Source organism: Balearica regulorum, chromosome 2 (assembly GCF_011004875.1).
Source record: "Balearica regulorum gibbericeps isolate bBalReg1 chromosome 2, bBalReg1.pri, whole genome shotgun sequence".
Taxonomy (NCBI): Eukaryota; Metazoa; Chordata; class Aves; order Gruiformes; family Gruidae; genus Balearica; species Balearica regulorum.
The window spans coordinates 144,570,708-144,590,306 of record NC_046185.1 but is presented as its reverse complement, the minus strand read 5'-3'; the positions used below and the strand labels follow the sequence as shown (position 1 = coordinate 144,590,306).

Sequence of the window (19,599 nt, the reverse complement as noted above, 5' to 3'; positions counted from 1 at the left end):
GAAGGAAATAAAACCCACTTAGTAAATAGGAGTTACTGGGAGGGTTGTTCAGATCCATATTAAGACACTTGAATTTAGGTGTCTATGATACCAGTGTAGTCAATGGCTACCTGTTCAACAGAACTAGAAAGCAATTCATCTGCCTAGGCACTATGTGCCTACCTAGTCTCTTCCTCCAGGATTGTTGACTGGAGTTGCCCACACGCAGGTGGTTTGTGCCATTGGAGATGCTCTAGGATACTCAAAACATTTGGGTAAGGCACGGCACATGCAATGTAGAACATAGAGTAGACCCATACCCTTCTGAAATGGCAGCTGAAGGCCACCCAGACACTATGGCATCTCCAATAACTATAAAGAGGACATTAGACTGCTAGCACATATGCAGACACATACATTTAGACACGAAATCTGAAGATAAATACCATTGCTTGTGTGCACGGCCTTAGATAAATTATTTTCTTCTCAACAACTTTTAAAACCAGTAGGACATAGAAATGTATTTTAGGAAAGTTTTACCTTGAAGAAAGCAATATCTGGGAAGTGATGAAATAGTTGTTCTGTCCCAAAAGGATTTTTGGAATGAAGTGATATTAAATGCCTTCATCTAATTTCTTAATCAAGAGTCTAGCCTTCTCACTTTTCAGTTCTCATCTTTCTCTTCCACTCAAGAAAAACACAAATGGCAAACAGACTCACAAACCAGTGGATAAATACATATTATCCCTGCAAACAGTGATAAGATGAAAAAGAAAAAAAAAAAGGCAAAAAAAAGCAGTACAATATATGTAAGAAAGATGACATGCCAAAAAGGTATGACAGAAAAGAAAAAAGAGAATAGCAAAATGAAGAGGGTTGCAAAGTAAAGAAGATAGAGATGATCAGAGCAGGAAGGAAAAAAGAATGTGCCTGAATAGTGCTTAGCACATTCTGGGATTTATAAATTATAAAAATAAATATCGGTTAATAACATAAGTCTTCAATTATTTTGAAGAGGTGTTATGCTCTGTAAGTCTACTAGCATAACTACATAGAGTCTGGCTGTCTCTGGAAGTTAAATATTGTATGTTCTGTATTTGGAAGTAATACATCCATCAACAATGCTTTGGTAAACATGACTTTATACACTACATAGAAATAGATAAACTTCTCTAGACCCACCTTTCCTGCAGTTTCCAGCTCTTGTTTATCTTTTTTAGCATGCCCAGCCAACATCTTCATTTCAATCATTCCTGCCACTGCAATGATCGGCACAACAGCTAAAAGAAGCAAGGTCAGCTGCCAACCATAAATTAATGATATAATAATTCCAGTCCCCAGGTTAGCTACATTTTGGGCAATTAATGCCAGTCTGACACCAGTTGCCTGGAGAAAGAAAAAAGACATTTCTTGCTAAAGTAACTGCATCTTAAATAAAGAAAGCATTTCCACCTATAATTTTCCTCATTCTCAAAACACTATTTAGAAAGTCTTAACTCAGTTTTGCTATTTTTCAAAATAGGAGTTTCTGAAATGATTTTGTAAAAAAATGTCTCAATCACATTTAATTCTTCTTTCCCCATATTCTGATTACTTAAATTTGCACTGCAGTTTCTAAATTCTGATCTTGAAGATGAATAGATTTTAAGCATATTACATATTTTTATTTACAGCCAAACATTAAAATCTGTCACATTTTGTAGATCATACAGCTAGCTTTATAAGTCATCACACAGAGCCCAATGAAGAAATGAAATGTTTAACTTATAAAGAACAAGATACTACAGAATTGCTCAGAAAAATTCAGAAAAAAAAGCACATAACTTCATGTAGCAGTAAAAATTTACTTAATCATACACAAATTCATACATTCAGTGCTCTTTAGCCTAATATTACAGACTCCTGAAAGTCCACAAATTACTTGTAAAGAATCTCCAAAAAGTAACAACGAAAAGCAAGTCTATTGCTACTGTGTCTAATTTTTTTCATATAAGGAATCTGCACAATCAAAAAATAGTAGGAGGTCATAAACTGGACAAATTTAGACACAGATTTTTAGGTAAATAAGATGTCTCTAAATAGACATCTTAGATAAAGAGATTCCCAATGAATTTGTTTAATAATGAAGATCAAAATACAGCACAGTAGTAAACTTAAAAAAAGGTTTACTTGGAAATTATTTTGTACACATATACTACCATCATTGTTATAAAACATTAGTGCATTCTATACCAGCTATTGTTTTACAGTAAATTTTAGTTGTCAAAGTCAACACTGTTATCCAATGAGTCAAATCCAAGCTGCGACTTTACTAGATACTAAACGATATATGAAAAATTCCAAACCAAAATTTTACTTACTCCTTTCACTTGTGAGGCATCATTAGCAAGTCTTGTAGTTAATGCTCCAGTGCTATTTTTAGAATTATCAAACCAGCCCATGTCCTACAATAAGAAACATTTTTCTTAGGACCAGTTTTTGGACATTTCATATAGACTGCAAAGTAAAACTGAGGTCTACCTAATATAACTGAGTTCAGTGTCAGAAGACTGTGTACGTGGCAGTGCATCAGTTCTGCATATATAATTAAGTCTAATTCCTTCATTGCACAATGAATATTTTTAGGAAAAATGTGTATGCTTGTGGATGATCTGATGTGTACCCTGTCACTGCTGAGAAGGAAGAAGAGCAGCCCGGGAGATTCCCCAAAACTAAAATCTACCCTTTCCCACCACAGCTGAATCTGCATCTCCTTGGAGGAGATGACTCTTCAGTCACACTCCTTCACAATTGCAAAGCTGTTTGGGGATGAATTAAGTGTAAAGCATTTTCAAGGTAAAACCTCTCAATTAATTCCTTTGTTTCTCCCCAGACTGAAGAGGCTTACTTGGAAACTATGAGACAAAACAAAAAAACAAAACCCAAACTGGTCTATCTGGTCAAAGTCAATTGTTGGGGTCAGGTATGCAGTTTATAATTTATTCACTATGTGACCAAATGTCTGATTTAAACTTCCCTGTGTAATATGCACTGAATGAAGACCTGGTGATGTAGTACAGGCACTTGTGACCCCAAGACTCAATTGTAAGATTGCTCTTTCATTAGGTTTTCAGTGAGGCTAATCTATAAATCATAGTTTTTCAGACTACAACAGCTTTCTGTCTGCATTGCAAATAGTCATGTTCACATGAATCAAATTCTGTGTCTACATGTAGCTTTATGTGCAAGACATAAATCCCTAGAAACGTTATATTATGTATTTGAAAATCTAAAATACTGATCCTGAAATTATGCAAGATGAAGGCCAATTTAGATAACTGCATGAATTACTTAAAACACTATGAAATATTTATATTTTAATTCTCTGAAAGTAGCTTTAGATTTAAGTATACAATCTCACTATTGTATTAACAAACAACAATTATAGATTTGGGAACTCTTTGAAAGAGACCTTCAATAAATAAATAAAAACATATCTGTACATATTACAATTTAAATCTGATATTTGAAGTAAGAGTTACAATTTAAGTTGCATTGCATCGCATTTCTTTAGGGGAGGAAGGGCACCAAGAAAGCAAAGCAGACAAATGAACACATAATGGGATACTGCTGGTGCACATCAACTTGTCGGGCCATAGCAACTTGGCTGTAAATCTACGTCTTTGCAAGGAGTACATAAAACGCTATTGTACTTGTATTGATTTAAGACTCTTCCTCTAGGAATACTTTGCTTAACTGCATGTAACTAACCAAATTGGTTTCTAGACTGATTTAAAGACTCTCCTCTGTAGACAAGTCATAATACAACAGAATAATGTAGAATACAGTTATTTTATGATATCTATAATATTAATTACTTTTAAAACCCTGGAAATCAAAATATTTATTACCTGTCTAAGCATTGCTTTAAATGCCATGAATCGAAGCCGCATTGTAAGAATTTCTCCAGCTTTGCCAAACGTGAAACCCTATTTGAGAAAAGGTACAATGCTTAGCATAGTATTACATTTTTTGTGTTTATTCAATAAATATTTTAGATGCATTGTCTCTACAATGTCAAAGTACAAAATATTGCAGTCCTGATGGCACAAAGCAAATGTAAAAACAGGTTTAATCGTCCTAAATTCTAGTATGTTCACAGTACAGACATTCAAATATTCTTTCTCAAAAAAAAATATATGGAGCACAGCAGTATTTCCCAGCCAGTATGTTTGAAGGAAAGGATCCTAATTAACCCTTTGACTTCATTTTTACCTGAGTTGACCTAAGTCAGATTTAAACAAGTGGCTTTTAGGCCACTTGTTTTAGCTTAAAGTCTTCATAAGGTAATCTGGGTTCATTGAAGTCAAATGCAAATTTCCCATTGACTCCAATGGAATTAAGATTTCTTCCCTGAAATCCTAACACAAACTGACATAGCTATCAGCAGTAATACATAAGTGATGTTTTCGAATGAATTGAACATATTTTTAGCCAGATACACGAATCAATTTAACAAGACACAAAAAGGAATATGCTGGTTAAAATGCTGGGAAGATACACTCTTCTTAAATTTTAGTATGACATCAGTGTTTATAATTAGCTTTGTTTAGCTCACTACCACCTTTATGTGATTACAAATATTAATTGTTTGGAATCAACATTTGTGAAATTGAACACTTTTAAAATAAAAACCACAGATGCAACTGTACTATGCGATACTAAGAAAAATTACTATGGCATATTCCAAACAGCAAATATTTCTCAGTTAACTTTGATCGTTATCTTTGCTGTGCTCCTATACTGTCAGTAAATTTGCGCAAGTATGTGACAGAAAAAATCACTAAAGACCATCAGAGGACGAGCACTATATAAAGACATTATAGGAATGTTTTACATTTTTTTTCATTCTCCCTAATTTGGAGGTGTTACATCTCAATGAACTCTTCCCACTCTTATTTAAAATATTATCTGAACATATGACAGCAAACCTGTCATAGCCATTTACAACTCAATCTTCTGTGCTTAAGGCCTTCTTGCATGTATGTGCAACAAGACAATTCTTTAAATAAACCAGGAGGTTTTTGCAAGAGACTGTTTATGCTGATGTCCCAAGTGCACTTTATTATTTCACTGTGTAGGCTCATTTAATGGATAAAACTATACAATCATATTCAGAAATTATAAACCAGACTATATATGGAAATATTTAAATCCCAAAGTTTGCACCTGTATGATTACTACTTTTTTTTTTTTCCTTTTTACTGTGGCACTGTTGTAGCAGTTAGATACATATAAGAATTAGGGTAAAGTTAAATTACTTTTGTTGTAAAAGTTGAGATGGCTATAGATATCAGCGAGAGCAGGGGATGGGGTATTGTTGTTCAATCATTAGTATTTAAGCAGGGGGAGCCGAATATCAGCATGATGGGTGTTACTTGAGGAACTGAGCCTGGGAATCTTTGAGGTGCTCACATAAGACTTGAATGGGGAAGGGGTTAGGGGAGTAAAAAATCGGAGAGCTAAGGCAGGAGACTGGTAGATTTGCAATTGCTAACAGATTCAAATAAGAGGGCTCGAGGGTGAGAAGAGAGCGGTATAGTGCAAAGGCTGGAGGGGTTGGTTGTTAGATGGCAATGGAAAAAAGAGTGAGAGAATCCAGAGTTTCATGCTGAGATGTGTTTGCTAAAGAACAGGGGAAGTTCTGAAGTTAACAGGTCAGAATAGGTTAGAAGGTCTCTAACACATGAGAAGCTCGAGGTCAAAAAAGATACAGTTCAGCACAAGGCACATCTAGAACCATAAATGTGGCTTCTGGTTTGAGTGGGAGACATGTATTAAGAAGATACACATTTTTAGTATATTTCAGAACTGGTTTCTAAAACATGATGAACAATTAAAGCAAAGCTAAAATAATAAAACTTACCTGAAAAAAGAAAGTAAAAAAGGAAATGATCCCAAGTACTAAAAACAGCACTGAATATAAGTTGCTCTTTTGTCTTAAAATGGTGTGGTCATCTTCTGAAAAAATCTAGAAAATAATAAACCCAACAATTTTTAAAAATCAACTAAAAATCTAAAATACTCCCATATTTCTCAACAATTGTTTGGTAGTCATTTGCATTCATATAAAATCTGAGCATATGTTACATATGTTTATAGGTATAACAAGCAAAGTTCAGGTTGTAACAAGATTTTTAGGATTTCATAAATCTCATAATTCTTCAGATTTTTGTAATACTGCTTTATCCACTCCTCAGCTTCATTATGCAGTGATTGCTTAAGACCTGGTTTTATTAGAAATAAATTATGTAGGCTTTGTAGTTTTTTGCATATTTTATTCAAACTTACCCCTATAATTTCTGAAAATATGATTGCAAATCCAGGTTGTAAAGCTCCATTGATAATTGCACATAAAGTTCCAGCTACAAAGTATGGCCATTCAGTTTTGTTCAACTTCATAATTTTCAGAAATGAAGCTGGAGGTAATTCTTCATTCTAAAAAATGAGAATTCTGTTAAGACAAGCATGTATGTATTTGGAGAAATATGGAGAAAAAGAGAGATTAATAGTTAATTTCCTACTCCCAGAATCTACTCAGGGGAAGTAAAAATGTGTACTTTTTAATAACATGAACAATTAACTGATTGTACATTTCCTTTTATTATTTTAATACAAGGAAGAAAGAGCTGTTAGAATGTATCTACAGCTCTTGTCTTCATATTTTAGTTTATTTATTTCATTTTCATTGATCAATACTCTTGGTATTGCTCAATGGTGACTGAAGTATTCATTCTGGGCATATTGTTGAGCGTAATCCATGACTAGATTAATTCAATTGTTCATTAAGCAATTTATAATGGCAAAGTATTTGCTGCAAATATGAATGTAATCATATTTGTTGTATGGTTTTTTGGTAAGGTTTGTTGTAAGAGCCGTATGTTGGACCAAATGTTCTGTTTCTGATACAAAAATGAATGTTTAACCTGGATAGACTATATTGGTATGGTATGCAAATATATGTAAGTATATTTCTTTTGTAGCAAATTGATTTTCAAAAATAAACTCATCCTTGTTATAGATTTTTAAAGTCCCATTTTATTTGTATAATTATTCATGGTGAGAATAACAAAACAAGTTATGAATATTATCAGACAAAGGCTATTTAGAATTAGAAAATTCTAATTTTTTTTCAACCCTATCAAATGCCTCCTTCTTCTCGTACCCTTCTGGAGCAAGAGAATGAATTTAATTTTAACATACTTAGTTGAAAGATATCAAAGTTCACTAATAACTCTGCAAAGATACTTACAGGTGAACTAGTTTTCTCATCAGGATCATCATTTTGTGCTCCTGGCTTTTTCAAGCTTCTGCGAGTTGATCGTCTTCTCAATCCTTTTGTTAAGGATTCCTCAAATTCTGTTTCAGTTTCACTTTTTTTGTCAGTAAGTGCATTCTCATCTTTTTCTGATGGAACTTCAGCTTCTATTGCCTAAAAGAGGGAAGAACACGATGCTAGGATTAATTTTGCATATATTACTTTGAACTTTCATAATTATGAGGTAATCAAAGTAAAAGTAACTTTGTTTCAGTGGAAAGAGATACGGGGAAAACAATACATAATCCATCAAGCAGATATGAAAATCTGTATTATATTTGAGTAGATCTCTATCTTCAGAGCTTGATTCACATATAAAAGTATCCTACCTCTCAAGAAAATACTTATACTAAGTGGAGGGCAGGGGAGTGGAAGTAGCTCCTCTTTTTTTATGAATTAACTCCTAACAGAGTTAATTAAATTGAGTGTAAACCATTTGCACGCACTGTTGATTCATGAAGTGAGAAAAAAATTACCTCTGTTTAGTGTAGAACTCTTAAAAATTCTTGACTTTAAATGTAACAAGGAAGTTCAGGATGGAACAGGTCAAAAAGAGATTTTGACTGAAAAATCTGAACAGTTTGGAAAAAAGTCCTACTTTTGGTGATAATTTTGCCAGTCTGTTTGACAGAATAATAAATGTCTACCCACCATGGAGGTATTTAATAGTAACTGGATTCAAAGTTGCCTTCAACTTGTATTTCTTTTTTTTCAGAAAGTTTTTATTTCTTACTGCTTTTTGTACTACTAATTAAAAGAACTTTTCTGGCTTTCTTTCCATTTTGTTGTTTTCCATTATTTTTAATTTTCTTTATATTTTATATTTCCTAATTTTTCCCATTGTCTCATTTGCTTGAATACAAAGTTACTTTGAATCTAAGGTGACCAAATGCATTCTCATAGTTATTTTATGAAGAAATGTTTTAATTGGCCTAGTTTACTCTTTTCAGTCTGACATACTGAGATAGCAGTTTCAGTTTCTTTAATGGGTATGGTAGTTACGCAGTGAAACACCACTGACACAGAGGCTACAGTGATCCTCAGCTACAATCTAACTATCACTTGGGCTATTGGGATGTACCAAAGTATTTTCTTCTTCACTTAATAACTAATCTGTTTCTGATATTTATATTAATTTCCAATCTCTTTGTTTCTGGCTACATAACTTCAAATGTGTACATATTTTGGCACTCAGCCTAGCTAGATTATTTTTCTTTTTGTCCTATTCCTCCACTTTTTAATCTTTAGAAATAAATTCAATATGAAGGATTATAATTAAACAGCTTAAAATATCCATGCTCTATTCCTCCAGTATCAGCTATTTTACCTTCTATCATAGGCTAAGAAAAAGCAATGGAATAGAAAACTACTGTAGTCAGCTGCTCTACATTACCTGCATAACATATAAAATAATATTTTAAGTTTAAATCCCTAGAGGATTAAAAATGTACTATCTTGGGTTTAAGTAGGTATCAAAACCAGTGGTCTTCTCTCTCAAATTACTGCTCTCCCTTCAAAGCACATATTTTTTTGCTGTTAACGAAATAAGCTGCAGAATTCCCCATACTTCTGATAGCATACAATAACTATGGACATGGAATACAAAAAAGAAAATGAAGCAACAGCTAGCAAGAGAAAAGTACCTGCATGTTAACGAGTTTATAGTAGATTCCCTTTCTCTCAAGCAATTTCAAGTGATTTCCTTGTTCTGTTATAACTCCACCTTCAAACACAGCTATAAGATCTGCATTTCGGACTGTTGACAGTCGATGAGCTACTACAACTGTGGTGCGTCCTTCCCTTGCCTAGAAATAACAATATTAAATATGACTATTTCTAAGTATATTCAAAAATTGTTCATCTTCATATTATAGTTGAATAAAACCTAAGGGAAACATTAAAATGGTTCACAGCAAAATATAACTTTAAAAAAAAAAGGTATTTCAATGAGCACCTTAAAACAGAAATAAATCTTAAATAACCTTAAAATTTTAAATATGCTGAAAGTTTGTACATTTAAACCCATAGTTGTTAATTTAAACCTTAAAATCTGTGAAGGATAGTTTATACTCAGAAGCATTAGAAAATATTTCACACTGACATTTAAAAAGTTCAGTGTTCTAAGCTCTAAGTCATTGCCATCTCAAGTAGCTTCATTGAAAACAAAATTGTCTACAATTCCATGCGAAATACATTTCAACTAACTACTTATCTTTGGATACTTATAAGCCTATCACACATAATGTAGCAAATGTTACAGCTAGCTGTTTTAATTACCAGGCTGTAGTAAAATGATCAAGCAACGTTTAGTTTCAATAATCAAAGTAATGATCTCAAGTGGTAGAACTTTGTTGGAACCTGGATGGAGTTCATCTTCAGTGATGTCTCTCAAGGGTCCATACTGGGACCTATACTATTTAATATCTTCATCATTGACATAGATAAATGGGATTGAGTGCACACTCATCAAGTTTGCAGATGACACCAAGCTGAGTGGTGCAGTTGATTCACTTGACGGAAGGGATGGCATCCAGAGGGACCTAGACAGGCTTGAGGAGTGGGCACGTGTGAACCTCATGAAGTTCAAAAAGGCTAAGTGGAAGGTCCTGCACCTGGGTCAGTGCAATCCTCAATATCAATACAGAACGGGGGATGAATAGATTGAGAGCAGCCCTGAGGAGAAGCACTTGGGAATACTGGTGGATAAAAATTGGACATGAGCTGACAACGTGCACTTGCAGCCCAGAAAGCCAACAATATCCTAGGCTGCATCAAGAGAGGCATGGCCAGCAGGCCAAGGGAGGTGATCCTACCCCTCTACTCTGCTCTTGTGAGACCCCACCTGGAGTACTGCGTCCAGCTGTGGGGTCCCCAACATAAGAAAGACATGGACTTGTTAGAGGGGGTCCAGAGGAGGGCCACAAAAATAATCAGAGGGCTGAAAGATCTCTCCTATGAAGAAAGCCTGATTGACTTAGGGTTGTTCAACCTGGAGTGGTGAAGGCTTCAGGAAGGCATTATTGTGGCCTTTCAGTATATAAAGGGGGCTCATAAGAATGGTGTAGAGAGACTTTTTACCAGGGCATGTAGTGATAGGACAAGGGGTAATAGCCTTAAACTGAAGGAGGGTAGACTTAGATTAGATATTAGGAATAAATTCTTCACTTTGAGGGTGGTGGTGCACTGGAACAGGTTGCCCAGAGAAGTTGTGGATTCCCCATCATTGGAAGTATTCAAAGTCAGGTTGGACAGGCCTTTGAACAACCTGATCTAGTGAAAGATGTCCCTGACCATGGCAGAGGCATTTAACTAGATGATCTTTAAAGGTTCCTTCCAACCCAGACTATTCTATGATTCTATGATTCCCTAGGTCTTCTGCAAAGTTTTATGAGGATCCAAATTTATAAGATAATATAACCAAGAAAAGCTAGACAAATAACTTCTCTATTAAATGTATTTTCATTAATAATTCTCCTCAAACTGTCTTTCTCTATCCAACAGCAGCAGGAAGCATTACATTACTCCAGCAGAATCCAACTGAGTAAATTCAGAATATCATCTGGGGGTACAGCCCCAGTATGAATATAGAGACTCCTAAGTTGCACCAAGATCAGCTGTCCCTTAGTGAGACAGGTCTACACTCTGAACAAAACAAGCACCTAGAAGCAGTCATGTTAACTGACGCAAATGTTTCCTTGGAGTGCTTCCTGTCAAGTCACTGCTACAATCACTTAAAACATGCTGATAGTGCTTACCTTGTCTGTCAGAGTTCAACACAAGTTAATTAAGTAGGTGACTGACAACAATATGAATGTCTGTAAGACAGATAATTGCAGAGGATGGTGTTTAAACCAAGAAAATGTTGATTTAAGCTTAATAATGCAGAAAATATAATTCCATCTTCTCACTTGAAACGAGATTCCTCTCTGTAATACCTGCAGGATCTCAAAATTCTCTGTACAGAGAAAATTGGCCGAATCCAAGTTTACATTTTGTGTTTTAAGGGTCTCTATTTCTTGCAGCTCTTTCAACAAATGTCTGGAAAAAAAGGAAATATTACACTCCTGCTTACCTGCTTCATTTTAGAACACTACTGACCTTGTCCAGTGCTGCCTGCACAATTGATTCGCTCTCAGTATCCAAAGCTGATGTTGCCTCATCAAGCAGGAGAATTTTAGGATTGCGAACCAGAGCTCGGGCAATTGCTATTCTTTGCTTCTGGCCTCCACTCAGCTGTGCCCCTCTTTCTCCAACCACTGTTTCAAACTTCTACAAGACAACCACACACATTTCTACAACACTCAGCTGCACAGTCATTTCGCCAAAGAAAGGCAATGTAAAGAAAAGGCACATCAGTGTCAGTAGCTCCGGCAGCATCTTCTCCTTCCTCTAAAACACTACAGGATAAACACACACTTGGATATACCTGACTAATTGTTTGTGTCCCTGGAATTCTACTAGTTCTTTAAATACTCATCAAGTCATGACCTAAAGATTTAAAGTTAACATTATTCTCTAAGTTATGAGGAAGCTCTGCATAGCTCTGCTTAGCCACAGCTCTGGAAAACAGCTTCCTCGGTTTATGAGGAACTATTTGGCACAAGAAGGTTTAGGAGAAATTATTTCAGCAGGGCAGCTGGTTTGCTTACATTGGGTAGCTTCATGATGAAGTCATAAGCATTTGCTTCCTTGGTAGCTTTTTCAATCTCTTCCATGGTGACATCCTCACGGCCATAACGAATATTTTCTGCAATGGTAGTAGCAAAGAGCACGGGCTCCTGATTCACCACGCCAATAATCTCCCGCAGATATCTTACATTTAAGGTCTTAATATCCTGCCCATCAATAGTAACCTAAACAAAAGAAAGCAGACACAAACTGTTCACTAAGTGTTTTGGTCAAGGAATCTCCCTCCCCAGGCTGGCACATGCCTTTTTAGGGGAGACTTTACCATGTCATTGGAACAAGGGCAGTGAGGCCAGAACTAGCCTTCCAACAACTGTGACACACAGAGCTGTCATCTCACTTGAGGTATCTTACCATGCCTTCCTTGGGATCGTAAAATCTCTGGATGAGCTGAACAGTTGTACTTTTCCCACAGCCACTGCCACCAACCAGGGCCACTGTCTGGCCACAACTAACCTTGAGATTCAAGCCCTTCAGTATCTGTGCATGCCAGAAAGGTGTTAGTGTAAATTTGAAGAAACTCTAAAGACTACAATAAAACATCCTTTACATTTACAGCAGAATCTGGTACAAAATAAAATTTATAAACATGTGAGTTTAAATTTTGGGTTACATTACTTCAGTTTAATTTTCTTTGTATTTACATCACAGTTGGTCTAACATCAATGCATTACACAACACACTTCTTAATTACCTAGTTCATACAAGAAAACAACAATCTATTAATACCTGTAACTAAAATATAATATAAAAACAATGTGATGCAGTATTTCTGTATTATGCTGCTTCATCTTTTTCTTTAATGCACCATGCAAACTACAGGAAAACTATTGTACAGTAAAAGTCACAGTTAAAAGTGACAGAATATACTCCACGTTGTTTTGGAGGGAAAGTAATTTTAGTAACCTTGAAGTATCCTTAATTTTTCCCCTGGAATTGGTGGGACTTCTTTACAATGGTGACATTTCATTGTACAATATATAACTTTTTTGTACTAGTTCGCATAAAATATAGCATTTCACAACCATGGAAGATACAAAGTTTTATGCGACTTTTTTTTTTTCCTAACAAATGATCCACATGTTTAACTGTAATATATATATAAGTTTCATTTACAGTACCTCAACATCTGGTCTGGATGGATAATTGAAGTAAACATTTTGGAATTCCAAGTTCCCTTTAATGTGGTCTGGTTTGTAACCCGTCTCTGAATAACTGTCAATTTGAGGTTCCTGTGCAAAATAAAATAAAATAAATAAAAGCCACCTTATTTCCTAATGATTTTTTTCATAAAGAATCTGCAGAGATATTAAATGTAATTTTAAAGTCATTTAGATGAGATTTCTGAAACACGTAAATTGCACAATGTTTTGCTGTCTCATTACTACACTGATGATCTGCTCATACAGGAATACTTTTATAATTTCTCCATTTAAGCTTTTGTGTGAATTTAGTACTTTAAGACTGTACCCACAGCTAACCATAATTTGAGATTCATTTCACTGCCTGATGATTAACCTGAACAGATCATCTCTAAAGAGCTGTTCAGACTCTGTTCATTTATAGCTCTGCCCTTTCTGCTGAAACAATTTGTCTGAGAAAGAATCAGTCCACTGACCATCAAACAGAAACAGAGTTCTTAATCATCACTGGTTTTGTTTCCATCCGGGGGAGTCTAGAACTTGAAGTGTGTGCTAACAATAATCCAAAATATACAATTGCATTTCATAGAGCTTCATTAGCTAGTAAAATAACAGCTTCCCTGATTTCAGACTCTCTTGGCAACTGAAGACAGGCTGAGAGAGCTGGGGTTGTTCAGCCTGGAGAAGAGAAGGCTCCAGGGAGAATTTAGAGCAGCCTTCCAGTACCTGAAGGGGACCTACAGAAAAAGCTGGAGAGGGCCTGTTTACAAGGGCATGTAGTGATAGGACAAAGGGTAATGAATTTAAGCTGAACAAATGCAGATTTAGATTAGATATCAGGCAGAAATTCTTACACTACTGTTGGTGCCACTGATACCTTGAAACCTATGCTTATATATCTACATCTCTGTGATCACATATCTAGATAGGCATGCCCTTTATGATAAAAAAAAAAAAGAGGATACCTCCAACACTAGGTGATTCAGAGATCCAGTATTTTTACCTTTGAAGTAAGAACTGATAACTCTAGAAGACAGAGAAGACCTGACAAATAATTACACATTGTCTGCTTTTATGTTTATATTTCTGCTTATTTTACACACTGTTATTTACTGTTACTAATTTCATATCCATAAATAGTGCCTGTACTTTAAAAAGAAGTGTGTCTCAGTTTTGAAATGACAGTGACACCAAAGATACTCACATTGTCTATGATATTAAAGATTGTGTAGGCAGCCCCTCTTGCACTAGCAAATGCCTCTATGCTTGGAGCAGTCTGTCCAATACTGAAAGCTCCGATCAATACAGAGAAAAAGACCTGAAATAAAAGTTTATGGTGACATATATCAATTCTTATTTAAGCAGAGAATTACATTTATTTATTTACATTAGATATCTTTGGGTCAGGAGGCTCCATGCCTGTTAATGGAATTTTAAGGAATCTAGAGTTAAAGAAAAAATGAAAGGGTCTCTCTTAAACAGAGAATAACATTAAGGGCTGTTTAAGATTCAGCTGAGAATTGAGTTCCTGCACAATGTGAATGTTGCAAACATATTGATAAGAAGTGAAAAAGTGACCGAGACCTGCAAAACCTATGCCAAAAGATGTATAATTACACTTGATGCCTCAGGATTTATTGTATTAATTCATTCTTTGGCAAAAGATGTTCCAAAGACCAGAAACTATATTGCATGTCTTCCAATGGAACAAAGACAGATACGCAAAGCACTACCATTCTGCTTTCGAAGTAACAACGACATAGAAGTATACAAATCCAACTTCTCCATCACAAAGGAATAAAGGGTCCCTCTGCTGGAATGAAAGACAGTGCAAGCAAATAATAAAAAAAACAAAAAAAGAAAAAATATATTATTTTCTCAGGGAAGTATAGTTTATTGCTTTCAGCTAGTATCAAAACAAAAGTAATAACACACTGCTCAAATAGAGATCATAATAATAGCCATAGTATGTCAGAGCAAAGGTCCCTCACACAATCATCTTTTCTCCAACAGTGGTCACAGATGTGATACCTAATAAGGCAACACACTCCCATTCATGTCATAAAAACACCATTCCAATTAACTACAACATAGACAACAGAAATTGCAAATACTTAGAACTGAAAAGATTACACACAGGAGCATGAACCTCACTGAGATGTTCTGAATGCCAGCCTGACTTTAAAAAAATTAGGCAGGTTCAAAAGAGCAAATAACACATATCAGAGCCATTTTTTTGCAAACTTGAGTGATTCATAAATAAAAGAAAACAGTTTAAAAAAAATGTAAATATATACATATGATCCTGGCTGAGTTTCATCGTGGTTAACAGTTAAGCTTCTTACCATATTTGTTTGATAACACATATGAAGTTAAACGGTTGCCACATCAAGAGAAGAATTTAAGTTATGAGTTATGGTTTTCTTCCTTTTGTTAGATGGTGACATATTTCCTAGTCATAAGTGTGTTTTTCTCCCCCTTGGTTTCTAAAAATACTGAGAAGAGATTCCAAGCTCTCATGGAGCAAAATATAAGCAAACCATCAATAATATGATCTACTTAGACCACATAACAGCTAAAAAAAGAAAGTATTTGCATCTGCATCCTGAAAATATATTCAGCCTCACAAATCAGAACACAAATAGCAACTAGGAAGGGTACAGTACTTCAGTTTTTGATTGAACTGTTTCTATATCAGTCTGATCTTATGAAGTCAGAAAAGATGTAGAAACAGTTGAAAATAATATAGGGTTTATTTGGCCTGATGTAGATTTTGAGATACTATAGAACCAACATGTAGACTTTTGTGGTGAGAATCTTTTTGTCAAGAAGATTTTGCCGATTTTGGCACATAATTCTCATTAAACTCAAGTAAGATCCCTTTAATGTATTTTCTTTCGTATTTCTCACTACTATTGGGAATTTACTCATTAATACTTACCGTAAGAACATTGCCAATAGTGTAATCATCATTTAAAACCAAGGTAGTTCCATACCAGAAGGCCAGTGCATATGATGCATATATCAGTAAGAAAGCAGCACCCATAGAAATATTAGCTGTAATAGCCTTTTTTATTCCAATCTGTTTAGCATCTTCTAAATTTTTATGGTATCTGGAAGAAAGATAGAAGTTCAAAATAGACTCATACTTGTACCATGGTGCACAGCACCAAAAAATCTGTGGATGAATTAGAAAAAGAACACTCACAAAGTACCACAGGATACATAAAACATATAACCCTAGGACTGTACAAAGATAAGCCTAGTAGCGAGGCACAGAGACCTTAAGGTAACTACTAAAAAGGCCAACATCAGTCAACCTGGTATACAGAAAAAAAAGGGCACTGCAGTTCAGGTACTGGCATTCAAGTTCCTTAAATAACCTGCAGGTCAGTGAACTTTGACCATGAACCATTCATGACAGGTTTTGAGATTGTAATTGTTAGCTTAAGATAAAAGGTTAAAATATATTGCAAGAATGATGTACTGTGAGTATAGTAGAAATAAAGATATTGTTTATTAGTACCTTCACAACAACAGTTACTGAGTAATCAGATTACCAAGGATACCATCATCTCTTCTCATGGCAAGGCCTTTTCTTTTTTTTGTCTAAAGCTCTCACTGTGATGTTTAATGTAGCTTGTACACTTGCTAGAGTAGAGACAATATATCAACTTAGATTGCCATTTTCTAGAAAACTGACTACTTGTCTTTCAACATGTAGTGAAACTTATAATAGCCCATAACAGACCCATTACCTAAAAAAGCAGGAGCACAAGACTTACTTGTTTTGACAGACTTTCAACAGCAAACATATGAGAACATTTCAAACCACCTGAAGAGAGTACTTCAAAATCAGCTGATGAAAGCAAACATTGTTCTTACCTTTTAATTTCTTTTTCCTGTCCTCCAAAAGCTATTACAGTACGGATTGCTGCCAGAACTTCCTCTGCAACAGCACCCGCTTTTGCATATGCAGCTTGTTCTTTGTCAGTGAAAGCAGAGAGAACCTAATACAGGAGATATAAATATTTTGACTTAAGAAGAACAGAATGAGCTCAAGCATTTCACAATACCTTTTATCACAGTCACTTTCTTCCAATACTGTATATAAGTGCAGAATGTTCAATATCAAAATCCTTTAGTATGTTATGAATTCAATTAAATAATTCAACATTACTAATTCTCAACTAAGGCCTGGATTTTTCGCTCTGCTTTCACCCAGTGCAGGAGATTTGATGACTACTTATACTGAGCTGGTGTGGTTCTCCTCAGCTCATTCATCTCTGGCTACCTTAGCCAGAGAGCTCTATAGCTTACTTTAATTGACCACAGTCCATGAAAAGTCTTAGCCAGTAGACACATGTAGTGCATGCTTCTCTACTCCTACCTCTTCCGCAATATATTCACTCAAGACAAAGAAGGCTTATATAATCTTTGAAATGTAAAGGAAATAAAATACTATAAAAAAGCTGAAGGCTTCCAAACTACAAATCCATCCCAAGTCACTCCAATCCCATGGTAATTTAGTACTTCTCTCATCTAAGTCTGTCTAAAATGTCTTACCAAAGCTGTTAACAACTCTGAAAAGAAACTCTGTGTCTGAGACCAAGACTTGGTCTAATTTATTCACTTTTTCAGGAGGTGCAATTATTCCTTTCAACAGAAGAAGTACTCATGTGGATGAAATTTAGCAGTTACAGATGTGGATTTTAATTGTGTATCTTGCTGCCTTTTCTATATAAAAATATGCTATATTGGCAGCAACAGCTTCAAATCAAACAAGTCTGTCCAATCTATGGGAATTATAATATTCAAACTACATGAGGGTACTTATATACAGTTCATCTAAGAGCTTTTGTACATAGATGTAGTCTAAAGCAATACATTCTAACAGTAAGAATTACAGATATGTAGATTTATTTCATTAGCTTTCATTAATATGAAACCTGAAACTGAATGTATGTTAACCTACCTTTGCCCAGAGGGCTGCTGAAAGTCCCAGGACAGGACTGACTGCTAGTATTACAAGGGTTAATTTCCATCCTCTTATGAGACCAACAATAAATCCTGTTACAAATGTTGTTACTGCTTGAACAAGCAATCCAATTTTGTCACCTATTCCTTCATTAATCTTAGAGACATCACTGAAAAACAAATTACATCCAGACAGGAAGGAAAACGTAGAAAGCACAAGAAAGCATTTCAGTTTTGTTACAGGGTCACCTGTATAGAGGACAATCTTTATTATTCAATTACTTCCAAACAACAGTTTGCTTCAAGATAGAGCACTATATAGTGTAGTCAAGGAAAATTTCATATTTGTTGTGAAAATGTTATGCTATGAACGTGTTTTTGTCTAAAAAGGTTGAAATTTTGTCTACAGTGCAAAGTTACTCTCACTTTCTTAATTCCGATTTTTTTATCTGTTTGGAAACTGTGGGATATCTGGAAAGAAAAGATAAAGCCTTTCATGTAGGCAAAGAGAAAGGAATAGCTTGTCATGCAGTTAAAGCTGTTCACACTGCTGGGGTCAATCGGCACCTTATTCAGTCCCCAGAGTGCACAGAAATGAACTATGTTTTCTCTTCTTAGGTGTAATCTCATAGGCTGGGCTTTAGTCATCCTCAGAGTTCAAGGAAACTTATCAAGATACTTTTCTGATATCCTTGTGACAGTCCAATATCAGAAGTATCAGAAGTTTAGTCTCTGAGACTCCCTATGAGAAAACTTGAAAACTTAATTTCACAATGAAATAATTCAATTTAAAAATAAAAATAAATAAATAATTGTAAGTTATACATGCTTAATAAGATAAAATAGCATATATTATATATGTGATTAATATACCTTGGGAAAGGCATAGTATACTTACTCTAGAAGACGAGTGTTAAGTTCTCCCACATCATTTACATCAAACCATCCAATTTCCTGTCTCATAATTGCATGAAAAAAATTTTCTCTAATTTTTTTTATTTGCCGGCCTGCTGCTAGGGTCCAAAATGAAGTTTGGATATAAGCAGCAAGAAGAACACCAGCCGCTATTGCAGAATAGTAGTATGCATATCTGCAAGAAAAAAAAACAAAACCAGGCAGGATTCTCTGAAATTAGTTTTAATTACCTTGCTAGTCTGTATTTAGCTTGATGCTTATTTCTTCTGTTTCAGAGCTGAATTAGTGTTTATATGTTTATACTAGAGTTTATACTTCTCTGTAAAACTTGCCAAGTTTTCTATGAGTAGCATTTAATATCAGTTTTCAGATATGCAATAAACTAAATGAAGCTATTGTTAGACAGGTCCTACTTTTTCTTTTTGTCAACAGAGTATATATTTTCTCATAAGATTATTTTAGAACTATATTTTAGATACAATTATCCTTTTCACTTACGTGTCATTTCTAAAAACTTCATAACATTTTTAACATGTATAGACA

General features: G+C 34.9%; 1 protein-coding gene across 2 annotated transcripts in view; it reads right to left on the bottom strand.

The window, feature by feature from the left end:
* The window catches only part of LOC104638885 (ATP-dependent translocase ABCB1-like), a 59,121-nt gene that overhangs the window by 16,043 nt on the left and 23,479 nt on the right, over positions 1-19,599 (bottom strand). For both annotated transcript variants that reach the window (XM_075746255.1, XM_075746256.1), the window contains exons 7-22: positions 19,040-19,231; positions 18,140-18,311; positions 17,050-17,174; positions 16,106-16,277; positions 14,369-14,482; positions 13,144-13,254; positions 12,377-12,502; positions 11,986-12,189; positions 11,435-11,605; positions 8,980-9,141; positions 7,271-7,450; positions 6,310-6,456; positions 5,885-5,989; positions 3,870-3,947; positions 2,340-2,423; positions 1,162-1,365 (exon numbers count right to left, since the gene is read on the bottom strand). In XM_075746255.1, the coding sequence (XP_075602370.1) occupies positions 1,162-1,365; positions 2,340-2,423; positions 3,870-3,947; positions 5,885-5,989; positions 6,310-6,456; positions 7,271-7,450; positions 8,980-9,141; positions 11,435-11,605; positions 11,986-12,189; positions 12,377-12,502; positions 13,144-13,254; positions 14,369-14,482; positions 16,106-16,277; positions 17,050-17,174; positions 18,140-18,311; positions 19,040-19,231 (2,347 nt within the window). The remainder of the gene's footprint in view (positions 1-1,161; positions 1,366-2,339; positions 2,424-3,869; positions 3,948-5,884; positions 5,990-6,309; positions 6,457-7,270; positions 7,451-8,979; positions 9,142-11,434; positions 11,606-11,985; positions 12,190-12,376; positions 12,503-13,143; positions 13,255-14,368; positions 14,483-16,105; positions 16,278-17,049; positions 17,175-18,139; positions 18,312-19,039; positions 19,232-19,599) is intronic.